Consider the following 24,625-nt stretch of genomic DNA (forward strand, 5'->3'; position numbering starts at 1 on the left):
TATTTCCTGGCATAAAATTTACCACTGCATTTTTCTGGCTGCCTGTGTTTTCTTTAATAATTGAAGATGTTCAGTGTACATATATTTAGTTTTATTTTCTGTATTTTGCATTGGGATTTTGTTGTTGAGACAATGTATTATCTGAATATAGACCAGCATATATTTTATATGTATTCATTATCCTTTCCAGTATTTCCCTTTTACTGCCTTCTTCTCCTACTGTAGTAGAATTTCGAATAGATTTTGGAGCGTATAGCTGAATTGGTACAGGGTGTTTTAGTTGTTGCAATCAGACATGTACAACAAAGAATGAAACAGCAAACTGAAATAAATAAGATACCACTTAAAAAACAAGTTTACCTTTACGTGTTGACAAAACTGTGCTTGGTGTTTATGTTGCGGGAGATAGAACAACTGTTGGTCTTGGTGAGCTGTCCCTCAATAAATCAAGTTCTGTAAGAGCACAGTCTCTATGTCTTCCTCGTGCTTATCCCTGATTGCCAAGGAGCTGTCTTTCCACATGCACGTTTTTAGGTAGAAGGCTAAATAACCAGCTATATGTTTGGATTTTGAGTCTCTGCCTACAGAATTCATGAAAATTGTCCTCTTTCACCCTCACAAAAAAGAAGAGGATAATTTTAATATAATAAGGAGGGGATTAATATATAAAGAGAGGTGATTTTTAATGAAAGTCACTCTGTTTTCCTTGCTGTATTAAAGACTATTCAGTGGTCTCTTCTCAGAGTTTTAAGTTTTCATCACTTCTTTCACTTGTTTACCACCCCCTTACTCCCTCCTCCTGGCACTCCCAAAACCAGTCCAGTTGGGAATATTTTCTTTTGAGAAAATTGTGGTTGTGGTTATGGTGGTGAAGACTTTTCTACCTCAAAAGATTAAAGAAATAGTTTGCTACTGCTGGTTTAAACTGGTGTATTGTGCAGTCCATTGAATTGCTTCTGCTGGTGCTGGATTTGAATTTTTGCACAGATATGGTGTGTTTTAACAGACTGCAGAGAAAGAGAGGATGGTAATGCAACTAATTCTCCACTTCCAGTAGTCCCAAAGGTAACATACTAACCCTTTCACATACTGAAAAATTAAGTTAACAGAAACAGTAGACACCAGGTGAGAATACCGTTTTTACCAAGTTTATTACAGACTTTTTTGTATCTGAGCTTCGATTTCTTCTCCTATGATTGTACTGTTGATCAAATAGTAGGCAAATCTCATTTCAGTCTTCATTTTGAAGAGACCTCCATGTGTGAGTATTAGGGAGTAAGTTAGCAGGTGTCACTGGACTGTGATATAAATTTCTATAACGTAATATAGCTTTGTATTTGAGGGATGGAGAATAGGAAACAAACCTCTCCGTTCTTTTTTTTTAAATGCAGCCTCAGTGATGTTTTGCAGCCCTTCCTAACCAATTTGCGGGTTTTCATGAGCCTTTAGATGAAGTCCTGGCTTTTACCTCGAAGCACAGATACAGATGTGCCTCTAAGAAAACACTGAAGTAATGTTTCCCGGTCTCGAGTGAGGATGTCTCATCCTTGGGTACCTAGCTCTATTAGCCTAGAGGTAGCAGCTGCTCTCGGTGCAGCTTTTCTCTTTATTCTGTAAGCTGGCTTCAGGCTTTCAGCTCTGCTGTAAGCTGCGGGCAGTGCTCTGACCTCATTTCTGCCAGTGAGCCGTATGCTTGGGAGAACTTCCTCGGAGGCGGCAGGCAGTCTGGGGCAGGCTGCTGCCCTCTGGGGCACAGAGCCCCCCGGCTCCCTGCTCCTGCAGCAGCCCGAGTTGAAACAAATGGCAGGTTTAAATCCTGCCCCTCTCCCACCTTTTGTCGGGTTGTTTAGCCGTTTCTTTGGGGTGCAGAGCTTGTTTCTCAGAACAGATTCCCATCTCGGGTCTGCTGAAGTGATGCATTCCTCCTGGAGTTTTAGGAAGAACTAGTGTGGCAGGGCAGGATGCTGGATGGCGCAAAATCTGTAAGTCATCACATTAACGTGGTAGTCTGTCCCAAGTGACTATAAAGAATAAGACATGCTAAGCTGGCCAGTCCTTCTTTTTTAAAAAACCTTTTTTTTTGTATGTTTGTTCTGTTTTGTTTTAAATATAGCTTTGTCAGTGAAAGGATGGGCAAGGGGGAGGAAGGAGGGGTGTAGAAAATGAAAGTGTGATTGGACTGTTGAGCCTTGTATAGCTTTTTAGGAAAAGTCCAAAAAGCTCTGTAAACATGGGAAAATGCATGGAAATAAAATGCTCATTTTACCCCTCATTTCCAAGTTATATTTCTCAGATTACTACTTTGAATTCTCTCTTATCTCTTTATTTTCAGTGGAACTTTACATCCACTTTTTTGCCTGTAAAGGAAGAGCTGACAGCTGTTTATCAGGCTGTGCAGTGTGCAGCAGTCACATTTTAATACAAACATCAAACTCGCCTATTTTTCATGTGGCATGTTACAAGTATGACAGAAGAAAACCAGAAGAAATGTCTTGTTTCTGATTAAATCCACTATTGATATGCTCTGTGATCCATGGAATGCAATAGTGGTGAAAGAGAATAGCAAGATAAGGGTTTCTGAGAATGATTTCATCTTGGAGCTCTTCCTGCATCACTTGCTTAATGTGGGTCCTGGAGGCCATATAGACGAGACACATGTGAAAATGGACTAGAGCATTTAGGAAGAGAGACCCTTCTGTCTTGTTAGTTGGCCTGGATTACCCAATATGTGACTAGAAGCTATGTTGTCCAAACAACAAATCTCCCTGTAAGATGTGGAGTGCTTTTTTTGACCCTGTCTGTGTTTAAAATGTTTTAAACATTCTGAGGGAAAAACCTTCCATAGTTAGGTAATCTGACTTTCTAATAACTTCGGAAGAATTTTGATGGACTGACCATCAATAATATATTTGCTTACCTAAGTTTATTTTTTTGATCTTTTGCATCAACCGCTGCCTGCTACGTAAAGTGTATGGTTTTTTTCTTCCTTCTCCAGTTTCATATGGCTTAACTTGGATGTCATTGCATAATAATTGGGGTCCTGAAGGAAGAAAATTATGTTCCCATTGTATTTTTTTTTTTAAATTAGCTTAACAAAGGGCACCTAGGAAATAGTAAGTTTTAGAAAGAAATTGCAGATATCTTGGAAGGGAAGGTATTAATAACATTGAAGAAGACAATGAGGTGTGTTACTGACAATGACTGGTCTACACTTGAGGCATCCAAACTGGCAGGCTTTCCAAATGTCTCCACATAAATGGGCGGATCTTCCTTTGAGGAGTTAGGTATGATTTCTAGATGAATTTCTCCTTTTGGAAAAGGAAAGGGGCTTTTTGCTTTGGCATGTTTCTAAAGTTCTTCCCTTCCTCTAGTACCTGTAATGAAGATGAAGACCAAAACTAACTTGGTGAGGCAAAGTATCATCTTTGTTTCTGAGGACATGTTCCTGGCCTGGTTTGACTGTGGGCATACGATAACAACCTGAACTAGAAGCAGTCACTGCTTGCAAGTCCCACTGAAGCAACAGTCAGCAAATGGCATCAGCATATTGAGGTAGATGCCAGCCTGTTGGTTGCCATACTTCAGGACAGCTGCTTTTCTTGTCTCCATTGAGGTTTTTGTGGTAGAGGGTTGGTTTGAAATTATTTACGTACTCTGGTTGTGAACAGGGTTTATTCAGTTCATCACATAAACACAGACTAGCGTGTTTAAGAGGATTACCAGACTACATTGGTAATCCACCTCCGGTGGTTAGCACTCTCTTCTTTTTTGTTGGTGTAATAGGTACTGGGACCTACAAAACAATTTTTTTCCTGAAATCACCTGTTCCTTCTGTGCAGTAAGAGACATGCTTGCTGGTTTGTGCCCAATGCTTTCCATCTGCAAGATAGCAATTTTCTTTTCTTCAAGGCTTTTAGGTTTTCTTGTTTTGTTTTGTTTTGTTTTTTTTCATTTCTGATTCATAAAATTCAAGACACATATATATGCATTTCTTCTTGACCCAGGATCTTCTGCAAGAGTCCATCGACAAACTGCAGGACTTCTGCAGACCATTTGTCCAGGTTTCAAGCAAACCTCTGTGCTCTTTTGGCCCTAGTGGATCGTTCCCCACAGGGCTGCTTGCGTGGGACTCAGTGTTGCCTGTGCCCGTGGGCATAACATTTTTTCTGAGTGCAGCCTTACCTACAGTATTCATCTAACAGGTTGGCTGTCCTTTGTTGTCAGTTTTGTGCTACCAGAGAGTAAACAACTTGGTAGGTGACATGTTAGGTATTAGAGTTGGGCTAGAAATTGGCTGTTTAGGGAGATGCCACCATTCTGGTAAGTAATTTTTTTCTTTATTGTAGCCTTTTTGTGCAGAAGGTGGAAATAGTGGAGATGTATTGATATATATTTATCTACACAGAATGGTTAAGTCATAACAAGGAATGTCCTTCTATAGCCCCTAACATATCACTTGGCTTCTTTAGGTTCAGTAGTATTCCGTCATAGATAAGTAAAATAATCTCGTATTGTAGGGCTGTGCAGTCCTCTTGGCTGCAATACTGGGTCTTGACTTCCATTCTCGAGTGGTCTGGGGGACAGGAGGAAATTTGCTTTTAACTGTGCTGTTGTCACGTTGCTGTAGAATTTGCTGCTCTCACACTTGAAATCTTCTAAGGATCAACCCACTGAAACAAGAAGATGAGCTAAAATAGTTTTTAATGAGTTTTTCAAGTTGAAGTCTAGCATATTATTTTCAATAAATTATTTTCTTTCTATTTAACCATCATGGTACTTATCTTCCTGGGTGGTCATGTTATCCCTCTGAAACTCACTGCAGTAGAAGTGGATGAAGCCTGAATGATATTTCTCACCCAGTCCTTCTTTAAATGTGGTTTTCCCTCAAAGAGTAATATTTTCCCTATGCCTTCATTTTCTATTAAAAATAATCTAAACTATTTAATAATTAGATTTAATCGTCTTCGGCAGATCTTATAACAAATGTGCATTTCATCTACATGGTTTCCAGCATTATCAGTGCAATATTCATTCAGGTTTGCAGAGAACATGTCAATGTGGACAGGCTTGCTTGTTTTAGGATAGGACCAGCTAGAGCATGAAAGCATGACACTAGTTAGCATTGCACATGAAAAAGGGAAAAGGCTGTCTGTCAGTGGCCTGCTCCAAAGTGGTCTCAGTGTAGTTGACTGCTGCAAGTGTGGAACCAGGCTCATGGCTGGCTGCTGCCGAAGGAGGGAGATTTCCTTCCTTTCTTGCTCACCCAACCCTTCCTGAGGCCAGTTCTACTCAGTAACCCATGATAAAGCTGGGGGAAAGGAGTTACTTACCTGGCAAGTTTTAACAAACTTAACACCACTTAACAAAGTGGTCTAATGAAGACCACTAATACAAAGTAAGGGATGTGTGTCCAGCTGGAAGAATTGTGGGAGGCAGGACCAAGGAGCCTTTGACTTTATTGTGGGCCAGTACATAGGCTCACTCAGTCGCTTTAAACCTCTCTGGTAGTGAAATCCCACACCAGAATTAGAGACTTTGAAAGTCTGTAAGATGAATACAGTAACAGAGAATAAGAGGGAAGAAAATACCCCATTTCCTCCCTTTCTTCTCAGACTTCACAAATCTTGAGCTCCATTTACCACAATTTGCAGAACAAGCTAGAAGTGTATGTGAATAGGAGGTGAATAACTAGTCCTGGCTCTGTGGATGATAAGCAGTTTGTTGCTGTTATTAATATTACCACCCAAATATAATAATTGTATATGGATAGATTTCTGAACAGCTTACCCAATACATGGGGTTTAGATTGTCTAATACTTTTTTTTTTGTCTACCTGTTTCACAGAATAAATGTGTTTTGAAAAGTGTGAAAAAGTCTAAATGTCAGCTATTTTGAGTATATGTTTATGACTTGCTGATTATTTGTCCTTGTGCTTTTCTAAAATCTGATGGAGAAAACCCTGATTTTAGTTATTTTATAACTTTGTTGACAGTTTGTGCTGTAACAGCTATGATATGATTGGGTTTGTGCCCAGTTGGGAAGTTCTGAGTGGAAACTTGTAGCCTTCTGTTTATAAAAGCCTGGATTTCTCTCTTAAGTACATGAATTTTCTGTGATTCATAAAAAATCATAAGCTTTGCTTTGAAAGCCAATGTTAGTGATGGATGAAATACTGGGAGTCAAATGAAAAAAAATCAGGAATCCCAGTATCAGTGGGGAACTCCTCAGCCGTGACTTAGAACAACACATGGTAACATGTTCCTCTTCCCCTTATGTTCCCTCTGTTCGGTCCCTGATAAATCCATTCCTAGATGCTAGAAAGAAAAATGACCTTTCAAAGATGCAGGTGAGAATTGCCAATTCCATGCATTTCTTCCATGACAGACAATTTACCCTAATACTGCTGTCCTTATTTCTTACTTAACTCTCAAAATCTGTTGTAGCTATTCTGTCATACGCTGCATATTAACAATATTTCCAAATGTGGAACTGAAGAAAGGCAGTAGGGATTTTCTCTCTTCTGTTTTTCAGTGAAAATGAAACTAAGCACTATTTTCGTTATGAAGCCAACCTCTTAGTGAAATGTGCTATTATTTAATCATTATGTTTAGTATATAAACGAACTGTTTTTATTGGACAATGCATATGTATAAACACATAAAATTATACACACAGTCCCATGCATATTTCATCCGGGAGATTCCCATGCTTGCAGCTTACTGAGAACAAACTGATTCTTTACTTCTCAAGAGCTGCTTTCCAAGTTTCCAGTGATCAACATATCTGCACAGCTTTACGGAGAATGTAAGAATGAGTTTCTGATCTCAACCCCATTTGGAATGCACAGGTGCCTGCATCATTAACAAACACTAATTTCTGCATGTTTCCAAACCTCATCTAGAATAGAGCAAATGGATTTGATTTTTTCCACAGTCAGAAAGAAGACTATAAAAATGTTCATTTAAAAATACAAAGGGTGTTATGTCTGAAGTTTTTAATGTGCTTTTCAGCGTGAGGAAAGACATTTCATACATAGTCTTCAAATACCCAGGTAAAGTAAATTCCATTCAACCTGCAATATTTCTCAAGAGAAAGCATGCCGTCTCTTCCCTCTCCTTCACCAGTGTCCCTGGAAATTTCAGTAGGAAGTAAGGTTAAAATCTTGTAAACCTGTGGGAAAAAATGCTTGGTACTTCATAAGGAAGTGATAGCTCTGGATTTCTCAAAATACAAACCACGTTTTGCTCCCCAGCAAATTCCTGTAGTGTCTGTTTGGGAAAAGGAACAATTGTGTTTCTACAGTGACATCTCCTAAACTGAATATTCCATTTATCCTTTTTCACCACTCTTGGTATTTCTGTGTGGTTTTCTTGTTGTTGTTGTTTTGACAAGTGGTTTTAATTTGGTGTATTTTTTTAAGAATTAGGAAGAATGACATCGAATGCTGAACTGGAAGTTGAAATCTGGGGTTGCCAGGTTTATTACGAATGCCTGCGCAGTGACAGCCCCCAGCGTGCGTGAGCGTGGTGTGCGTGTGTGTGTGTGTGTGTGTGTGTGTATGTGCCTGCGCGTTTTTAAATAAAAAGGAAAGCAGAGGTTTGCTCATTTGTTTGCCTATTGTGAAGCTGTCCTGCACCTTTCTACTCCTTTGTACTGGGGTGAAGGCTGCTGAATGGAGGCCTTGTGCCATTTGTTGATTTTAAACCTCACTGTTAATCCACAGGAACCTGCTGGTGTGCGCAGCAGGAGAGCTGTGTGACAAGTGGAAATCTGGGCGGGGGGGAGTGTGGGGGGTCACAGGGGATAATAATCATTCAGCCATCAGCCTTTGTCACCCTTAAGCCTAATTGTTACCCTCTGCTGGTAACCACATTGAAGTGCTGGCCTTTTAAGTGTTTCTTGATTTTACTTGGCACAGCCTTAGGGATAGGATCATTTATTGCTGGGTTTATATCGTATCAGGTTTGTTGGGGTTTGTTTTATTAGCCCCATTGAATTTTCTGCATCCCTTAAAATAATTTGGGAGAGTCCCAGATGGGTGGAAGGGGCTGAATGGAAACGGTACAGTTGTTAACAAATTTCTCTCTGTCAGAAGCTGGGCTAAAACCAGAGACAGAAAGCTTTCGTGCTCTGCCAGCCAGCTGCCTCCTGGAGTTTCTGCATGAGCTGCAGCTGTGGCTGTGGGCACTGGGCTGCCTGAGCAGCCCCACACAGGCAGCAGCAAGGTGATAGTGGGGTGGGGCAGAGGACAGCTTCCCCTGCCCCTTGAGCCTGCAGCACCCACCTACTTTAGGTATCCCTGAAAACTGAAGGTCTGAGGATGGCTGAAGCAAGCTGAACTGGTAGTAAACTCGTGAAGGGGAGAGGAGAATTAAACAATTTAAAAACAACAAAGAAAAAGGTGAGATATCTTTTCTAGCAGTCAGGAACTGGTTCTTCAACTTTCCCTGCCAGTAACACATGCTGAAGTCAGTACTGTGCTTTCTGTTGTTTTCCTTGAAGAAGTTGCTGTAGAAGCTCCTACAGTAGCTAAAATGAAGCCTGAATTTAAGGCTTTGCAATGGGCAACTATTTCTGTGTGTGAAGTAAGCTTGTGCTGGAGGATGGGGGATGGCTTATGGGAGGTTGTTTTGTTGCTCCCCCCGGCAGTGTATGGTGGATGTTGTGTTAGGCCATTACCTAAGCCTACCTGGGCTCGTGTAGGGAGGAAAATCTCCATGTTACTGGTACAGGCTTTGGAGCTATTCTTGATCAAATATACTTGCCATCTAACCCTTCAGATGCAGCATGCCTCCAGCAGATGCAGTGGCTGCATTGTGTGCTATGACCTGATAGCCAGTGTTTGAAAGTTGCGCCAGTAGCAGCGATGGTAAATCCAGGGTTGTTACAGGAGTCTGGTTACACAGCGTGATTGCAATCTTATTTTCAAGTCTAGTCTTCCACCTGGCTCAGTACTTCATCAAAACGCCCGAGAATACACCTCAGAGTAGGATGAATGTTCATGCTTGCTACTTATTCTTTTACAGTAAAATGGGGTTGTTTATTTAAGAGGTTTGGTTTTGTGTGTTTCCCCCTGTTCCAGGGGTATGAGTCCCTGCTGGATGTTGGCATGCATCTCAGCTCCCTGGATTTCTTTACAAACAGCATATGTCATAGTGGTACCTGTGTGCGCTTGATATTTCTATCAAAAAGCTTTAACTAGTAAACACTTCTGACCAAAGAAACCATCATCACTCAGCTGTTATATTTTCACCCTTCTGTGATATGTATTTAATTGTAATTGCTGATTCAAGTTAATAATTCTTTTATAACTGTTATTGCAGGACATGTCTCAGGAAGGCTATGGAACCAGATCTCAACCCCCTATGGCACCAGGAAAGCCTAACCATGAAGACTTGAATCTAATCCAGCAAGAAAGACCGTCAAGCTTACCAGTAAGAAAATAACGTTTGTTTCAGTATTTTAAAATGAAGGCACCTTACGTAGCATTTCACTGTATCTCGGATGAGCAGATGAGAAATACTGAAAGAAGAAATCTTAAACAAAGTTGATGAAAAATTGTTTTTAAAAATGTGAGAACTGACAGCTTGCATATGAGTGGACTTTGCTTAGGCTTGTTCTGGTTCAAAGCAGCATTGTTTATGTACATGCATATTTTGTGCTTGTGCACACGTATATTTGTATAGAGGAGATGGATTGATTAATTTTTTTTTTTAGCTTTAGGAATTCCATACTTGCACAAACCAATCTGGTGAGGAGGAGGCTTTTTTCTGTGCCCTTTTCAAATGTTTTCAGTAGATTCTGGTTTAGAATACTGTAACCAGGAGTTATTTGCTCCAAACCCTGAGCAGTAATGAGGTTGGCATGTTAATTCTGCTACTATCTATTACTACGGAAATGTAGAAGCAGGAATGACAGTGATACTTGGGGTGGGTTGATCTTTTGGTTAGGAGATTACTTTGTACTAATATTTCTTAGTTTTTCTGAGCTCTACGCATTCTGCTGTGAGTGAAGGGACACAAAGGAATATACTTTGTGAAGACATTGCAGCTACTTGCATTTTTGAAGGTCTTATTTCACTATAGTAGACAAAGTGGTTTGGGGATTTTCTTGTTTGTTGGTAGTAAACCAGTATGAATGTAAACCAACTAGAATATGTTCAGCTTAAATGATGAAACTATATAAACTTTATAAACTATGTGCTCTGGCTTGGAATAATGTATCATAAGCATATAGGATATTTCCTGCAGTTCAGTGGATATGTATTCATTTGCAGTTGGATCTCTCTGAAGAGTTTACCATATTAAGATACCAAATGTATTTGTGAAATCTGGTAGTATGGTGTATATTCTACCTCTGGCACATGGCACGATTGTAAATCCCTAAAAATAGGGAAATAAACATAGTATTTCAAAGTTACATCTTTGGCACCTAGGAGAGTGTATGTGCCACAAATTCTTTACATGACATGCGAGACATGCATGTCTCAGGAGAAGCTATGGAAACTGGTGTAAGAAGAGTACCAATTTGCTTTGAACCTAGTATTAATTTGACAGGTTTTCAGGAACCCTTTTTTAAACAGACTAATTTCTCTGAACAGGTCTCAGAAATGAATGTTGGCATTTACCTTAAAAATAGTAGCTACTGTGGACATTGAACTGTTTTGGCAACAACTACCTAGTTTAAAAAGCAGAGATATTAAACGAGACTTTTAACCTCCCAGTTTTTCATGAACAGTGTTTATTAGGGTAAGGAGAAGTAAAGTTATTTATCAACTAATGTTCTGCTCATTTGCCTGTGTTTTTTCTCAAATAATTGTCCTACTTTTAATCCATGCTCTGTCCTATCTCCAGCATTACGATATCTAAGCAGAGTATTGGGTATTATCTGTGTCCCTGAGTGTTTGGTATATTTAGTAGCTCATAATTATTCTAGGTATGGGTAAGCTGGTAGTATTAACAGTGAATGTTAACCATTTTGGCCACATAGCTTAAACTCTAAGTTGGTCCCAAATGCTGTTATTGAGACACTTCGTTACTGAAAAGCGTTGATGCATAGCCAGAGAGCACTTTATATACTCAAAACCCCTGCTGTTTTCATATGAAGGGGAAGGGAGTATATTATAATTTTGTATTTTGTTTTGGTTTTGGTGTGGGATTTTTGTTTGTTTGTTTTCTTTTTCCATATAAAAACAACTGCAGTCCTTTGTATATAGAGACAAAGGCTTTTTTTGATCATGTCAGCAAACTCCCAGTCATTTTACATCCAAGGAAGATGTCTTAGAAATTAGGAATAATCCATACATTCAAGATATGGTGAACAAGATAAAGGCTTTAATATAAGTCTGTTTTGGGTGATGGCTTGACCATATATGAACATGGTGGGTTTTTTCCTGAAACAGGAGAGTTCTGTATTCTGTTTTGGACTGCTTATGAAAACCCTTTATTGCTATCCCTTGTTTAGCATTCCTAGTTAGCTTGATTTTGGCATACTAAATATGGCTTCTTAAGCTTATTTTCAAGGTAATGTGGTTCTTCAGGGTAGTAATCAGTAAGTTGTCTTTATACAGTGAAGGTTGAAGTTATAGCAGTGGTGTTAGGCTTTTAATAAAATTTAGTTATGTTTTGTTTCATGGTATTCTGGTATTTATACTACTTGCCCGTTATCTTTTTATTTCTTAAGGGCATTGTGTAAAATCACAGCAGCTACATTGCAAGCTTATACAAGTGTCAAAAACCAACAAAAGAGATGTAATACTAAATGGTGAATGGTTTTCTCTGATGTGGCTTTGAAAAAGAGTTTCCCTTTGATAGATTCGAAGAGGAGCTGGCCACTTTCTGCAGCACTGAATGCTGGCTTGTGTCACCCTTTGGGGGGAGTTTTTTCAGCAGGTTTGTGACACAGTAAGCGCAGCTAAACAGCTCAATAGTTGTTCCGTTTCCTTCACACATTGTATATAAAAGTCCTGGCATGAATGTTCCCATAAAGTTCAAAGCGGACGAATTTGTAATGTGGGTTGGTAACAAATGGCTACAAACAAAATATGGCTTTATTAGCTACTTCTAATGGCCTGTCAGATTCTATACAATGCTTGCTTTCCTTCTCCTAACTCCTCTGATATCTGGAGGGTTTGACCTGTGGATCTCTGACCATGTGGAGTCACTGAGAGCCCAAATGAAAAGTTGCACAGAATAGTGCTCTAAGCACTTTTGCTGGGGTCACAATTAGAAGGAAATCTCAAGCTTTTGAGAAAACGTGGGAGTTAGGTACTCTGTGAAGGAAAGGAAGTCATAAACAGAAACTGTTCCCTATTAGAGTAGAGGAATAAAGGGGAAGAGGCCTAAATGAAATTGTCTGGAGAACAGCTACTACGGAACATATTTATCAAGACTTAAGGGATAATAGTAAAGTACACATTTCTGCTATTGTAAGAAAGCTAGAGCAGACTTACAGGAAAAAAATTCCAAATGATACATCTGCAGATTTGTTGTTGCAGTAAAGGAGCTTGTGTCAGCAGTAGGCTGTGTGTGTCTATAAAGACTAATCCTTTATTTTGTCTTTAATGAATACGTTTGTAAATGTTCACATTGGATTGTGGTGATAGAGTGAGGTGCAGAAAACATAAATTAATTTAATTTTTTTATTGGTATGAGTATTAAAGTCATTTCAGATAGGCATTGGTGGTTTTGCTATTACTTTGTTTTGTTTTAGTAAGGCCCTTTTTTTTTTTACCCATTGTGCTTGTTTGAGGTGTGAGGTTGAATGGCCTATCCAAGGTTTCCATGCTTTTGAAAGACAGGTTTCTGCTAATGTTTTTTTGTTGCAACCTACAGGTAAAGTTCTGCGGCTGCTTTGAGCCATTTAAAGCCAGGGCAGCTGCAGTCCTGCTGTGTGCCCCACATCTGTGCTGTCCCATCTCCTCCACTGTCTTTCCTGGGACTGGCCAGTAGGTTTGATTTGGGGAACTGAACCAGATGGGAAATAACCTCTCTGTTTCTGGATTAGTTTTTGACTGAATCACTGTGCAATTGTGTGGGCATCAGTGGTACCTCAGAAGAGAAGGTGGGAATCAGAAGCTGTGACGGGAAAGGGGACAGACAGTGGGGACCGGAGCAGCTTTGATTTTAGCCACAGCCTAAAGGACTGTATGATCTTGCTGGAAGGGCTTAAGATACTGTTATCCTGTCGGCTGAGACATGGTGGCACAGCAGATCCCAGTGTTCACAACTGGACCCTGCAGCAGTCATAGAGCCACAGACAGACAGAAGACAGAGTTCACTTCTTTTTGTAAGGTAAGTTTTCTGCCAGTTCCCATCCCTAAGCTGTTTTATGCAAGGCAATCCATGAGTGTAAGTGTGGAGGTGTGAACATGCATGGCTGGAGGCCACGGTCAAGGTGGGCTTGTGCTGGTCCTCATCTGCATCCATGTAAACTGTAGGGAAAATGTGGCTTTAGTCTTGTAACTTAGGTTTATCTTGTGCTTACTGGAGGTCATCCAGTGTTGAAGGGGGAAGATTGTATCTGGATTTGAGGGAATCACTATTCTACTAGATCATTCAGAATTCTGAGTTTATGGATTCATTCTGTGACATCACTTACTCACTGGGTCTTTCTATGGAGGCAGAGCAATTTCTATGCAAAACAAAATAGTAGGCAGCAGTGAAGATAGAATGCTGCTTATATCTTGTGCAGTGCTGTGATCTGAGAAGTTTGGTTGTGGTTCTACAACCTCTATAGTTGTATGAGCTTCAGTGCCAAGCAGATAAATTTTTTAAGATATCAGTTGCCTAGTGTCATTATGCTTGGCACTGTGGAAAACAGCACATCAGCAATCCCTTCCTGATTTTATTAAATACTTCATAGTTCTGTTTTACCTCATTTTAATGAGCCCTTAAAGATGTTTAGGTGCTGGACAGTTTTTTCCTCTGGTTGACACACCTTTTTTGTTGTAGAAGGAGGGTACTAAATTAGATTTCAGAGGACCTCTGTTGAGAACTAGTCATAAACTGAATTCAAGATTAGATATAATTGGCTCATGGAACATCATCATTTCATATGGATCTCAACAGGTGTAGGTTATGAGGAAAATAACCATCCCCACGTGGGATGGTTTGGGAGTCCACATTCTGTGTCTCACTTCTAGAATATGAAGTATCTGGGAGCCCATCTCAAAAAACTGCACTCCCCAAACAATTAAACATTAATGGCTGAAGTCAATAGACAGGAAAACACTTCCCAGCATTACTTTGAGCAACTGTGGTTTAGAGTTAGCAGGAGGTAACTCTTCTTTTCTCAGAGACTAAACTACTGGGATGAGGGACTCTGGTGACATTTATACTCAACTTAGTCCAGTAGGCACTAATCATGATCGGGCTTGTGGATGCTACCATAATGTAAATATTGTAGCCCTTCTGGTAAGGACAAACCAGTACTAAAAGAGAGCCTAGTGCAGCGACCTTCCTTTTTTTGTAATCCTTGTTGAATTCTTTGCAGGTAAGCAAATTAGAAAGCCTGATCTAAATTTAAGTGCTATTTTAAAAATACAGAGTATTGCTTGTGATTTGAGAAGAAAAAGGAAAAAAATTCTGTAAATGGATTCTTTATAATTCTTGGGAGGCAAATGCTGTTGCCAGTTGATAGATGCATGTAGTACATGATAGCAAATCTGTCCTCTAGTTATTCACATCTCTGCCTGAAAATATCTGTTTGGGAGTGTATTAAACCATGAACAAGAAAGAAATGTGAGTATGTAATATTTGTGAATTAAATTGTCCATTGTTTTTACATCAAGTAGGATAAAACTGGTGTGCCTCTTTCCCACTTTTCTTTCTTTTTTCTGCAATGTTGTAAAATAACTGAATGATCTTGTTTTCCTTTGTTTGGGTCAAGAAATTTTAGCTGAAAATTGTTACTCTGTGAAAGAAGATTATTGACTCAAAAAGCCTTCAATTTTCAGTGAATAACACTCCCACCCTCTAGCTTCAGGAACATGTGGTGCATGCATTCTATTTTAAAGTACAGACTGTAATTTAAAACTGAGGCAGTTTGATGCCCCACTGAACTTTGTTTAAGCCTGGAATAAAAGGAAAAAAGCTTCAAGTTGCAAAGAAGTGACTAAGCTATCTCAAAGGCTTTTCTTAGCCTTTATACGCAGAGTTGGAAGAAGCTGCTATTTTTTCCAAGTCATTTTAATTCTGAATCAAGTGCAGCTGCTAAGGTTTTTTTTTCTTCTTGACATTCCTTGACAAACCTGTAGGTAGAACCAGTTTCATACGACACATATGTATAGAGACATCAAGTGTATGTATTTCTGTGTGTTTCTGAGGTGCCAAACAGGCTCTGTAGCTGCTGCGGGTGCACATACAGATTCCTTACGTGGCCTCCCATTTGTGTCCTGCTGCCAGTCAGAATAGTGGGTCAAATGCAGCACCAGCCACTGCAGCACCACTGACATCGGTGATGTTATTGGGGGCGTGAACTTTGTGTGTGTCGTTGAAAATCTTAGCCCACTAAATGTTCATGCTCATTTTACATTTGGCTTCAGTTAAACCAGGATTTCATGTAAGGTGATCAAAGTGATTCATTGTCCTAGAGTCAGCTTGTAAATTCAGTCCCATTTTTGGGGAAAAGTACAATTAAAGCAGCGCAGAGCAGCCCTGGGCATAAACTGAAACATTGAAACCAAAATTGTAGATGCTTGAATTAAGTATTCTTATATTAATTTTAATATTGGTAGTGTGAAGAGAAGGTCCTGTTGTTATTAATTTATGTTTTGTGCTTTACAGAATTAATTGTTTTTTTCTTGATAAATTGATCATATTTATTTAAAAGAACAGTTTTAGGTTGTTATTGAAGTATAAAAAGTAATTTCACTAAGTACTGTTAAAAAATCCTTAGCTATTCATTACTTTTACTGGCTTCAAAATACTTTACCTTTACAATGTTTACAATATCCCTGTAATAACTAAATTGCTAACTTATGATAAAAAAATTTACAAATGCAAAAAGAAATATTTAATCTGACCTCTACATGAAACTTACATGGGAAACCTGCTAAGGAATTACAGATCCCAGTAGTGGTTAAGGTTGCAGAAGCTTGTATTCAAATAGGCCAGTGTAGTCCTAAGTGGAATACTGGAAGTATTGGTAGCTTTTTTTCCTGCAGTGCTTTTGAAGCTATGAGTAGTTACGTCATATACCTCCAAATACCAGAATAGTATTGGTGTTCATTCAGAAATTAAAGAAGCTAGATTTGATTTGGGTGGTTGAAGGATTTAATTTTTTATTTCCTTCCCACCCCCTGCCTCAGGTTGATCCCTTCCAGAGAGGCTGCTGCTCCCTTCGCCAGGGGCGACTGAACCGTGCTTGTGGTAGCCCCTGAACTACCAAAGCCTGCAGCTTGAAATGAGAGGCAAGCTGAAAGCCCCCAAGGTTACTTTAACATGCAAGTCCATAAACTGTAGTAGCATGGGTGCCTCTGCATGCATGGCTCAGATGTACCTGCTGCAGAGGCAGTAACTGTACTAGCTGTCCTTTTAATCTGCCTAAATTTCCACGTCAGTGCCTTTAGGTTCTGCATTTGGGAATCTATCTCTAAAATGGCAGGGGTTTGGTGTTTTGTGTTGGTTGTGGTTTTTTTTTGGTTTTGTTTTTGTTTTTTTGTTGTTTTGTTTTGTTTTGTTTTTGTTTTGTTTTGTTTTTTATTTGGGGATTAATTTTTATTGTTTGAACATTTTACACAATGTATGTACATACATATATAGTATATAAAAGCATGCATGTCTTATCTGCTTGGTTATTTGTAAATTTTGAGTTGATAGCATACTATAAATTCCAAAGCTTAATGTATTCACTGGTGCATGTCTTTGTTCATGCCTGTGTGAACATTGGGATTACAACATAGAAAGTAAGACAAAGAAGTATTACTCACTTGAATACTATTTCAGGAAGTACCTGAGACACTGTAAATGTTTTTTCTTTCTTTTATTTTTGCCACAAGTATTCCTGTAAGATAGGATTTTTTTTCCAAATGACTCCTTTACTTGTGCTTACCAACCCTTGTGAAGTATGACCTCAACTTCATAACCTTGGCTAAACACAGTAACTCACTCTGACCAGCAACATCTGAAGCCTAGCAGTAGATGCCTTTTCTTTTTCTTCCTCCATTCACTCCTGTTTGCTGGGAACGTGTTGGTTTCTGGTGCTATTGTTGCAGCTTTCATGTTTAAAAAAAACGTTACCAGTCTTTGATGTGAAGCTTACTCCTGAGTGGTGCTGATCAGCTGCTGTTTCTGTGTGAGCAGATGTTTTTGCAGTCACGGTCAATAGTGTTAAGATTAGGCCAGGTTTCACAGTGCTTTGTGTGATTGTTTATGGTGTGTCCATAATTGCTGGGGATTTTAGGTGCCATCACAGTGTAAATTGGAAGTATTTGTAATGTACTATTTGTTTCATAGGACTATGACTATCATGATAAAGTCAGTCCTGCAGTATGTGAGGCTATTCACGTTTTAGTGGGGTTTTTTTTGTTATTGTAGGTTTTTTTGTTGGTTTGGGTTTTTGGTTTGTTTTTTTGGGGGCAGTGGAGTGGTGTGAGGGTTTTTTGAGGTTTGAAACAGGTTTTTAAATTTCTCTCAAATGTGTTTTCTTTAAACCTAATGTCTTGTACTTCTTAGACCGCTGAAACATTCTTTCCTTTGCTGGAGCCATACATCTCAGGTTCCCTGTGAAGTCTTCTCTTGAAGACAATGAGACGTGGTGGTTTTTTATAGAATCTGTGCTATACTGGGCTGTATGTGAGAAGTGCTTCTGAAGTGTGTTTCATGTAAACAGGTTTTCATTATCAATTTACCTTTAAAAAAAAAAGTATATACGCATACACAAAATGAGGGGGCTTCTGCCTTTGGAAGGAACTTTTATTTTAACCCACTGCATTAGTTCTTTAACACCATGCAGATTATACTGTGCCATTTCTCACATAATTCCAAACACAGTTCTGCTTCCACAGGACTTTGTAAAGATGGTCCTGTTTGATTTGGCAATGTAATTTTGGAGGATGAAGCTTCATAGTGTGTTGAAATTGAGACAGAAGAGCTGATAATGCCAGGAAAAGGCTACTTTCAGTTCCCAGTGTTTAGGCTTTTGATCTCTTTCATTCCGTGCAGACAATTGTAGATAACCCTTTTAATCATCTTAACCTGTGAAATGGGACTTACTGCGTTAAATTAGAATTAGGACCTGAATTTTGTGGCACATTTGAATAATTGCATTAGTATAGGAAAATATGCCATCCTGGATCATTTGTTTCATATCACAGTTAAATAGCATGAATTTATAACAATGTGTGGTGTTGGGTTTGGCAGTTTTATTTTGTTTTGGTTTGTTTTTTCCCTTCAAGGCGGAGGTTCACATAATAGTTTATCTTCCACCTTCCTGTTGAAGTTATCATTTTGGAAAGTAATATAAAGATAAGCATATATGAGCATTTGTATTTATGTTTGCATGTAGTAATACATTATGCATCAGTCAGCTTTAGTAAGGTTTGCTGAATACACAGTAACGGACTTAGTTTAAAGAACAAAGCTTGTTTCATGACATCAAATAAGGCATAGATTCACATGTACATCTACAGTATCACAGATGATGAAATTTCCCAATGCATTTTGCACAAAAGGTAGTGAAAGGAATCTAAAATATTGCTGTTTCTTAAACTACAAACTATAAAATAGCCAGTTCTTGCTTTTGAAAAGTATGGAAATAAAGGAACTGGAAGTGATCTGAAATTTTTAGTCTCACTTATTACAGTCAAAATAACTTAGTAAGATTAAATAGGTAGATAAAATGGTGTATGGATTAAATACAGACATTGACCCTAGTGAACTAATTAATTATGGCATGGGATAAAACTTCATGCAAACTATTATATTTTAGTTTTAGACTTTTATAACTGAAAGCCTTACCAGTTTTGTCTTACAATACTCCAATGCAGAGTGGAGATGGAAGAAAAACTCCAGATTATTTCTTTTTTTTATTTAACTTAGAGTTCATGTCAAATAGGGCTTAATGAAAGCTTCATAGACACCTAATTTTTTCCATCCGGTATGAAAGTGGGAAAAAAGCAAAGTTGAGTGCAATTTTCAGCACAGCTCTTCAGAATTTTTTGAAACAAGGCTGTAGAATTTTAAAATCTATGGGGTTTGGTTTTGAGGGGGGCTTTTTTGGGTTTTGTTTGTTTGTTTTGTCTTTTTAAGTGACACCTGATAGCTTCATTTGGATTCTCTTATAGTCCATTTTTTCTCAGTCTGAATTAATTCCTTTCCTTTGTTTTGCTTGTGCCCTTAAAGATGACTTAGGGAGACTTCACATACACACCAATGGTGTTTTTTAATGACTGCTGATCCTTCCTGCGTGGCTCATTAGACATTTTGCCCCATTAGAAGTCACAGTAACAGCATTTTTCTTCCTGTTCTGAGGTATGATGAAATACAGGGATTTTTTTTGGCTCTGGAAGTCTTTGGCTGCTTCTGGCCAGAGGATTGGTTATTCCAGCGCTGAGACCACAGCTCAGTGTCAGAGGGGCCATTCAGGCTACCTAGAGAGTTGTCTTTCTCCTCTACAAAGAACCAGAGGTTATATATCAGATCCTATGAAATGCTGAGAAATGCACCCATGCATGTACTTGCATATACTTACAAACATTTTAGCTCTTTAATTTTTGCTGGTTAGAACCAGTGATTTCTAGTGCTTGCTTTTTAATGCTTATATTCACAGTAGTACAGGTCGGACTGAAGTCAGTCCTGTAAATTCTTTACCTTATTTTTGCCAGGAAAACAAACCTTCCCCTCCTGTGTAATAATTTTGATCACTTGGCTTTCATTTCCATGAAGGGCTATAGTCAGCTAGCCACATGGCCTAAGGACTATCTTCACTTACAGCATGCAGTGAAACTCAACAGAGTTGAAGTGTAATGAAAGGAGTTACAGTCTGACACTTTTTTTTTCCCCACCACCCACATCCATTAAAGATGAAACTTGGAAACAAAACATGTTATCAGCTATGCAAAGGCGCTTTTTAAAAAAAAAAAGTTTATTTAAAAGAAGATACAACAAAAAAAACCCCCAGCCTCCTGCTTTATTATTTCTTTTTAAAATTACTACTTTTCCAGCAATCTAAAACGTTCTCTATACACTTCTGTATATGATTGAATTTCCTGCAGACTCTCAATTGCTGTGTGCTTACTTTGAATAACATGGACTCAGTTTTGTCACAAGTTGAGTGTTTTATCCCCCAGAACTCAGAGATTCATGATTAAACAAGTGCAGATTGGGCAGCTTATGCTTCTCCAAGTTCAGTCTGGGATTACTGGTTCAGAGTCATGCACAGGATCCAGTTGGAGCTTGTGAGCAGTATGTACCTCCCAGCCTTACAAGGGTGAGTGACAAATGCTGGCCCACACTGGCCCAATGGACCGGGAGAATGTGGTTCAGGGACAAGGTGTGGTGGGGTGTGCTGTTGCTTGCCTGGCAGCACCCATGGCCCAGGCTGAAGTGTGTGTATGGGTGGTTTGTGCTGCTGTATTTGGGGTTTAGTATTAGAAGTGTCTCTGGACACTTCTGGGCTCTGTCAGGGGGAGACAGAGCCTTGCCTTTCTGGTAAGGATACAAAAACTCACAGTACTTTCGTGACTGGGAAAAAGGGAAGCAAAGTGTCTCTATTTCTGAAGAACAGGGTTAGGTTCCTTTCAGACTAGATAGTAACCAAGTTACAGCTGTAATACCATTTAGATTATATACGTCTCTCTCTATGTGTTAATGTAAAAAAAAATATATACTTCAAGGTGTTGGATTGTTCAAGGATCTGTCTTGTCTTTTTTCATCTTCTCTGTCTCCTCTCCAAGAGGCTTGTAAGGTAACTCAAGTTTAGTAAACCGAAAGGGAATACATTACTGTAATATCGGTTTTGTCACATGGCTGTGATGCAGTGGGGAACATGGCACCTAGGAGAAGAACTGTACTCCCTCCTGGAGACTAGGTATAGCAGATTTTAAAAGTGCATCTGAGCTTGAATCCGTGGCTTCCCAGGCAGCACACTAAACTGTTGCTAGCTCTACAGATTGATTTCCAAGCGGATATTTTTGTCATACTTAATAAGAGCACGTTGATGAGACAACAGTGTGTAAGCTGAGTAAATGTCTGTTATTTCTGCACTACCATTACTCGTTATTGCCAGTATCCACAGAGCGGCAAAACTTAGGAGTGAGCTTTTTTCTTCCCGCTGAGGGTTTTCTCCACTGAACTGATGATCTCACAAGTGTCCCCACTCTTTTCACAGGGGATGAAAAAGTGAAAACGACTTTTGTCGTGGGGGTGGTTGGAATGACAGTATAAAACCGAAAGCGTGTCAGTGTAGCAAGCTCGGGTTGTCTTTCCTCCTGGCCGGACCGAGCCGCCTCGGCACCGTCCTGGGCACTTCTGAAATGGCTGGTGAGGTGGCAGGGAGCTCTCCCCGCTCCCTCTGGCTGCTGTGAGTCTGAAATTACAGCTTTGTCTTTGAAGCCGGGCGCTCTGTTAGCGTCGCCATGGCGACGGGCGGGTAATGGCCTCCGCCGAGCCCAGCCTGGTGTTTAGCGCCGAGCGTGGCCCCGCGCAAGGCCCCGCTCGCCGGAGCGGTTAGTGAGCTGCCCCCTCTTAGAAAATGTTTAAAAACTGCGCTTTTACATGGCCGTACCAGATTAATAGCCATGGTTTATTTCGTTTTAACTGCGGGGATAAAAGCATTATTCCATTAAATGGGTAGCTTTTTTCCCCCCTCCTTTGGTTTATGCATTATTAACACAAGCTTTCCTGTTTTGCTTGTAACATTTTATAGGCCCTTTCAAACATGTAGTCAGATTTGCTCTGCTGCTCTTTTATTTTTCAGGACTTAACCCTTTCTCTCCTTGATTGTGTCTTCAAAAACTTGGAGCCAAGCCTTTAGCAGTTTTGGTTGCTTCCATTTAATGTGTTCAAAAACAACAAAAGGGTTTCTTTTTCTTTTTTTTTAACTATTTTTTTAACAATTCTGCTTTTTTGATGCACTTGAGAAGGCAATGCAGATGGGTCTGTTCTTGTAATTTAATTGAAGCTGATGCTGAAATCAGCACATATGAGCCTTGGTAAGGTTGTGGAGCGTTTTGCATTTAATTTGTGTGCCCATCTTCTCTTCTGCCCTTAGTTGTCACCCTGCACTCTTTACATGTAGCATTTTTGTTGGCAGCCTTCAAGAGAGATGCACCTCATGGTTGAAGAACTGGGGACCAAAAAATCCAGAACAGTCCTGGGGACACAGTATTTATGTCTACCACCTTTCTTCTTAATATGGAGCTGGTGTAATACATCTAGACAAGTAGAAGTATTGCTATAAACACAAGCTGCAGGCTTTGTTTCACTTTTCCAGTGCTCTAAAATATAGCTTTCATTTTAGTCTCTAGTAGGAGGCATATATCCAAGTGCAGTCAAGTGCTGTGGATACAGGGATTCAGTCATCCCTGCTGACACAAATAGTCTCTCTGTTAAAAACTTGGAGGCTAACAGGCAAACCTGGAATTCATATTTTCCCCCAACCTACTCCCCCCCGGTTGTGAACTGTGACTTTGTTGTTATGGGGTCCTTATTGGCACCTTGCTTTGTCCATCTGTATCTATCACAGATACTGCTGTCCTAAACGCTTCCAAGGACATCTCAGGAAAAGGCAAATGTTCCTCATTTTTTTGTCCTGTTTTTATTGATATCATGTAGCAATTTGATATAAATGGTACCACTTGTGGGATGGACTGTAACTTCTGGACAGTGGACCAAAACATAGAGATGTATTTCCCCTATCCAGCTCTTCTGCAGACTGTGCTCAGGGATCTGAGTGGGGAGGTTGCGTGTGTGGGGTTCCTGCTCTCCCACCCCACGTCCCACCTTTGGCTCTCGGTGTCTCAAAGCTCTTGTGTCTGTTCTGCACACCACTTTTCACCCATGCAACTCCCACAGGCAGCTTTGGTAAATATCACTGCTTCTAAAACTCAAGTGAAATGTACTTCCTACCTCAGGCAGGCCCTGGGGTAGATAAAAGGTGAACAGTCGTTCCCAACATCCTGACCATCTGAGACCTCCATGAGGCCCATCTCTACTCCTGGCCAACAGCAGCTATGGGCTGTGTTGCAGCCCAGCCTGGAGATAATGTGTTGTAGTGTTGAATGTGGCAGTAACATACATTTTTAAGTTTTTTCTTTTACATGTAAGTTTTTAAAATTCTGTCTAAATATATATATATAAAAACAATCATAGTAAATCTACTCCAAGTGTGGACACAGTATTGTACAACTGAATAGATTAAATAGGCTGGATGAGAGGCTTACTCTCCTCTCTTGGCTTTGTGGGTATGAATTTCATCTTTTGAGTTGCATTCCCCTTAAATCTGCAAATTCTGGGAAAATTAGACAAAACAGTTTACATTCCATGAATAAGAAATTACTAATTGCTTATAAAACAGGCGTATCTTTATCTACACAGGGCTTTTTAAAGTTGCTGCTTAATCTTTTTTCTTTTTTAATCACTAAATAAACATGTCTCAGCCGTTGCTGGATGTGAAACCAAAACCTGAATGTGGACAAAAAGCAAACACACTACACTAATTTTCATTAGCATATCCTATCTCCTAGAACATTTATTTTTTCATCCCCTTGTAAATTGATTTTTCACGTGCTTGTGACTGATATTTGAACTGTGTGTTTGTAGTAACTGACTTATGTAAAAGCCAGGTCCTGGATCTCCCAACATGAATATATTATGGAGGTGACCTCATGGGTTCATAGTTAAGGTTGCACAGAGTTTTCACTTAAAACGATGTTTAAATCCCTTAATTAAACATTAAAACTCACATGAATTCTCAAACATGGACTGTTTCAATAAGGAGGATAAACTTTAATTATTTAGGTACTCAATGTTCTTCTTAGTGCTGTATTTGCAGAATTCAGAACAACTTAAAATTATTCCTTCCTCAAGTTTTTCCACAGTTCCTGGTATTTTCACTTTCTCTCTTCTTTTTTAGATATTTTGGCTAAACCTTTCATTGCTGTAAGCTGTCGTATCTCTGTTAATTTCATAAAACTGTGACAATTTACATAAAATACTTTAACTAAAACCAGTTCAACTTTAATTATAATCATACCTGATGCACAGGAACATATAGAAGATATATAGGAGATCAGAAAGCTCTGTATGTTGTATTAGTTTTTTCCGTGGCAGTCAAACAGTATATTAGCTGTTTGTAGCTGATACTAGTCTTTGATACCAACGATTTGGAATGAGAAGAACAGACTAGAGAACCTATTTAGAAGAAAAATACCACATGGAAGCAAAATCCAGTCTCAGACTTAAACATCAGTAGTGTCTCTTCTGTACACGTGGTTATTACCAAATCAGTCAATGAACAGCAGTTCTTAATGAGTATAAACTCCCCTCTACTTTTCCTTATCTCCTTATTCTTTGAGGACCTATTTCTAACTTTCCTGAAGTCAGTCTTTTTCACTGATTTCAGTGAGCTTTGGATTAAGCTGAGTAATTCTTAATGTTCATTCTACCCAGCTGTCACACTGTTC

At 39.3% G+C, this 24,625-nt stretch overlaps 1 protein-coding gene across 1 annotated transcript in view; it reads left to right on the forward strand.

Annotated features, from left to right (window-relative positions):
* Positions 1-24,625, forward strand: part of ARID1B (AT-rich interaction domain 1B) — a 323,963-nt gene that overhangs the window by 90,267 nt on the left and 209,071 nt on the right. The window contains 1 exon segment of the mRNA XM_032684303.1: positions 9,324-9,434. Coding sequence (XP_032540194.1) covers positions 9,324-9,434 — 111 coding nt within the window.

This window comes from Chiroxiphia lanceolata, chromosome 3 (assembly GCF_009829145.1).
Source record: "Chiroxiphia lanceolata isolate bChiLan1 chromosome 3, bChiLan1.pri, whole genome shotgun sequence".
Lineage (NCBI taxonomy): Eukaryota > Metazoa > Chordata > Aves > Passeriformes > Pipridae > Chiroxiphia > Chiroxiphia lanceolata.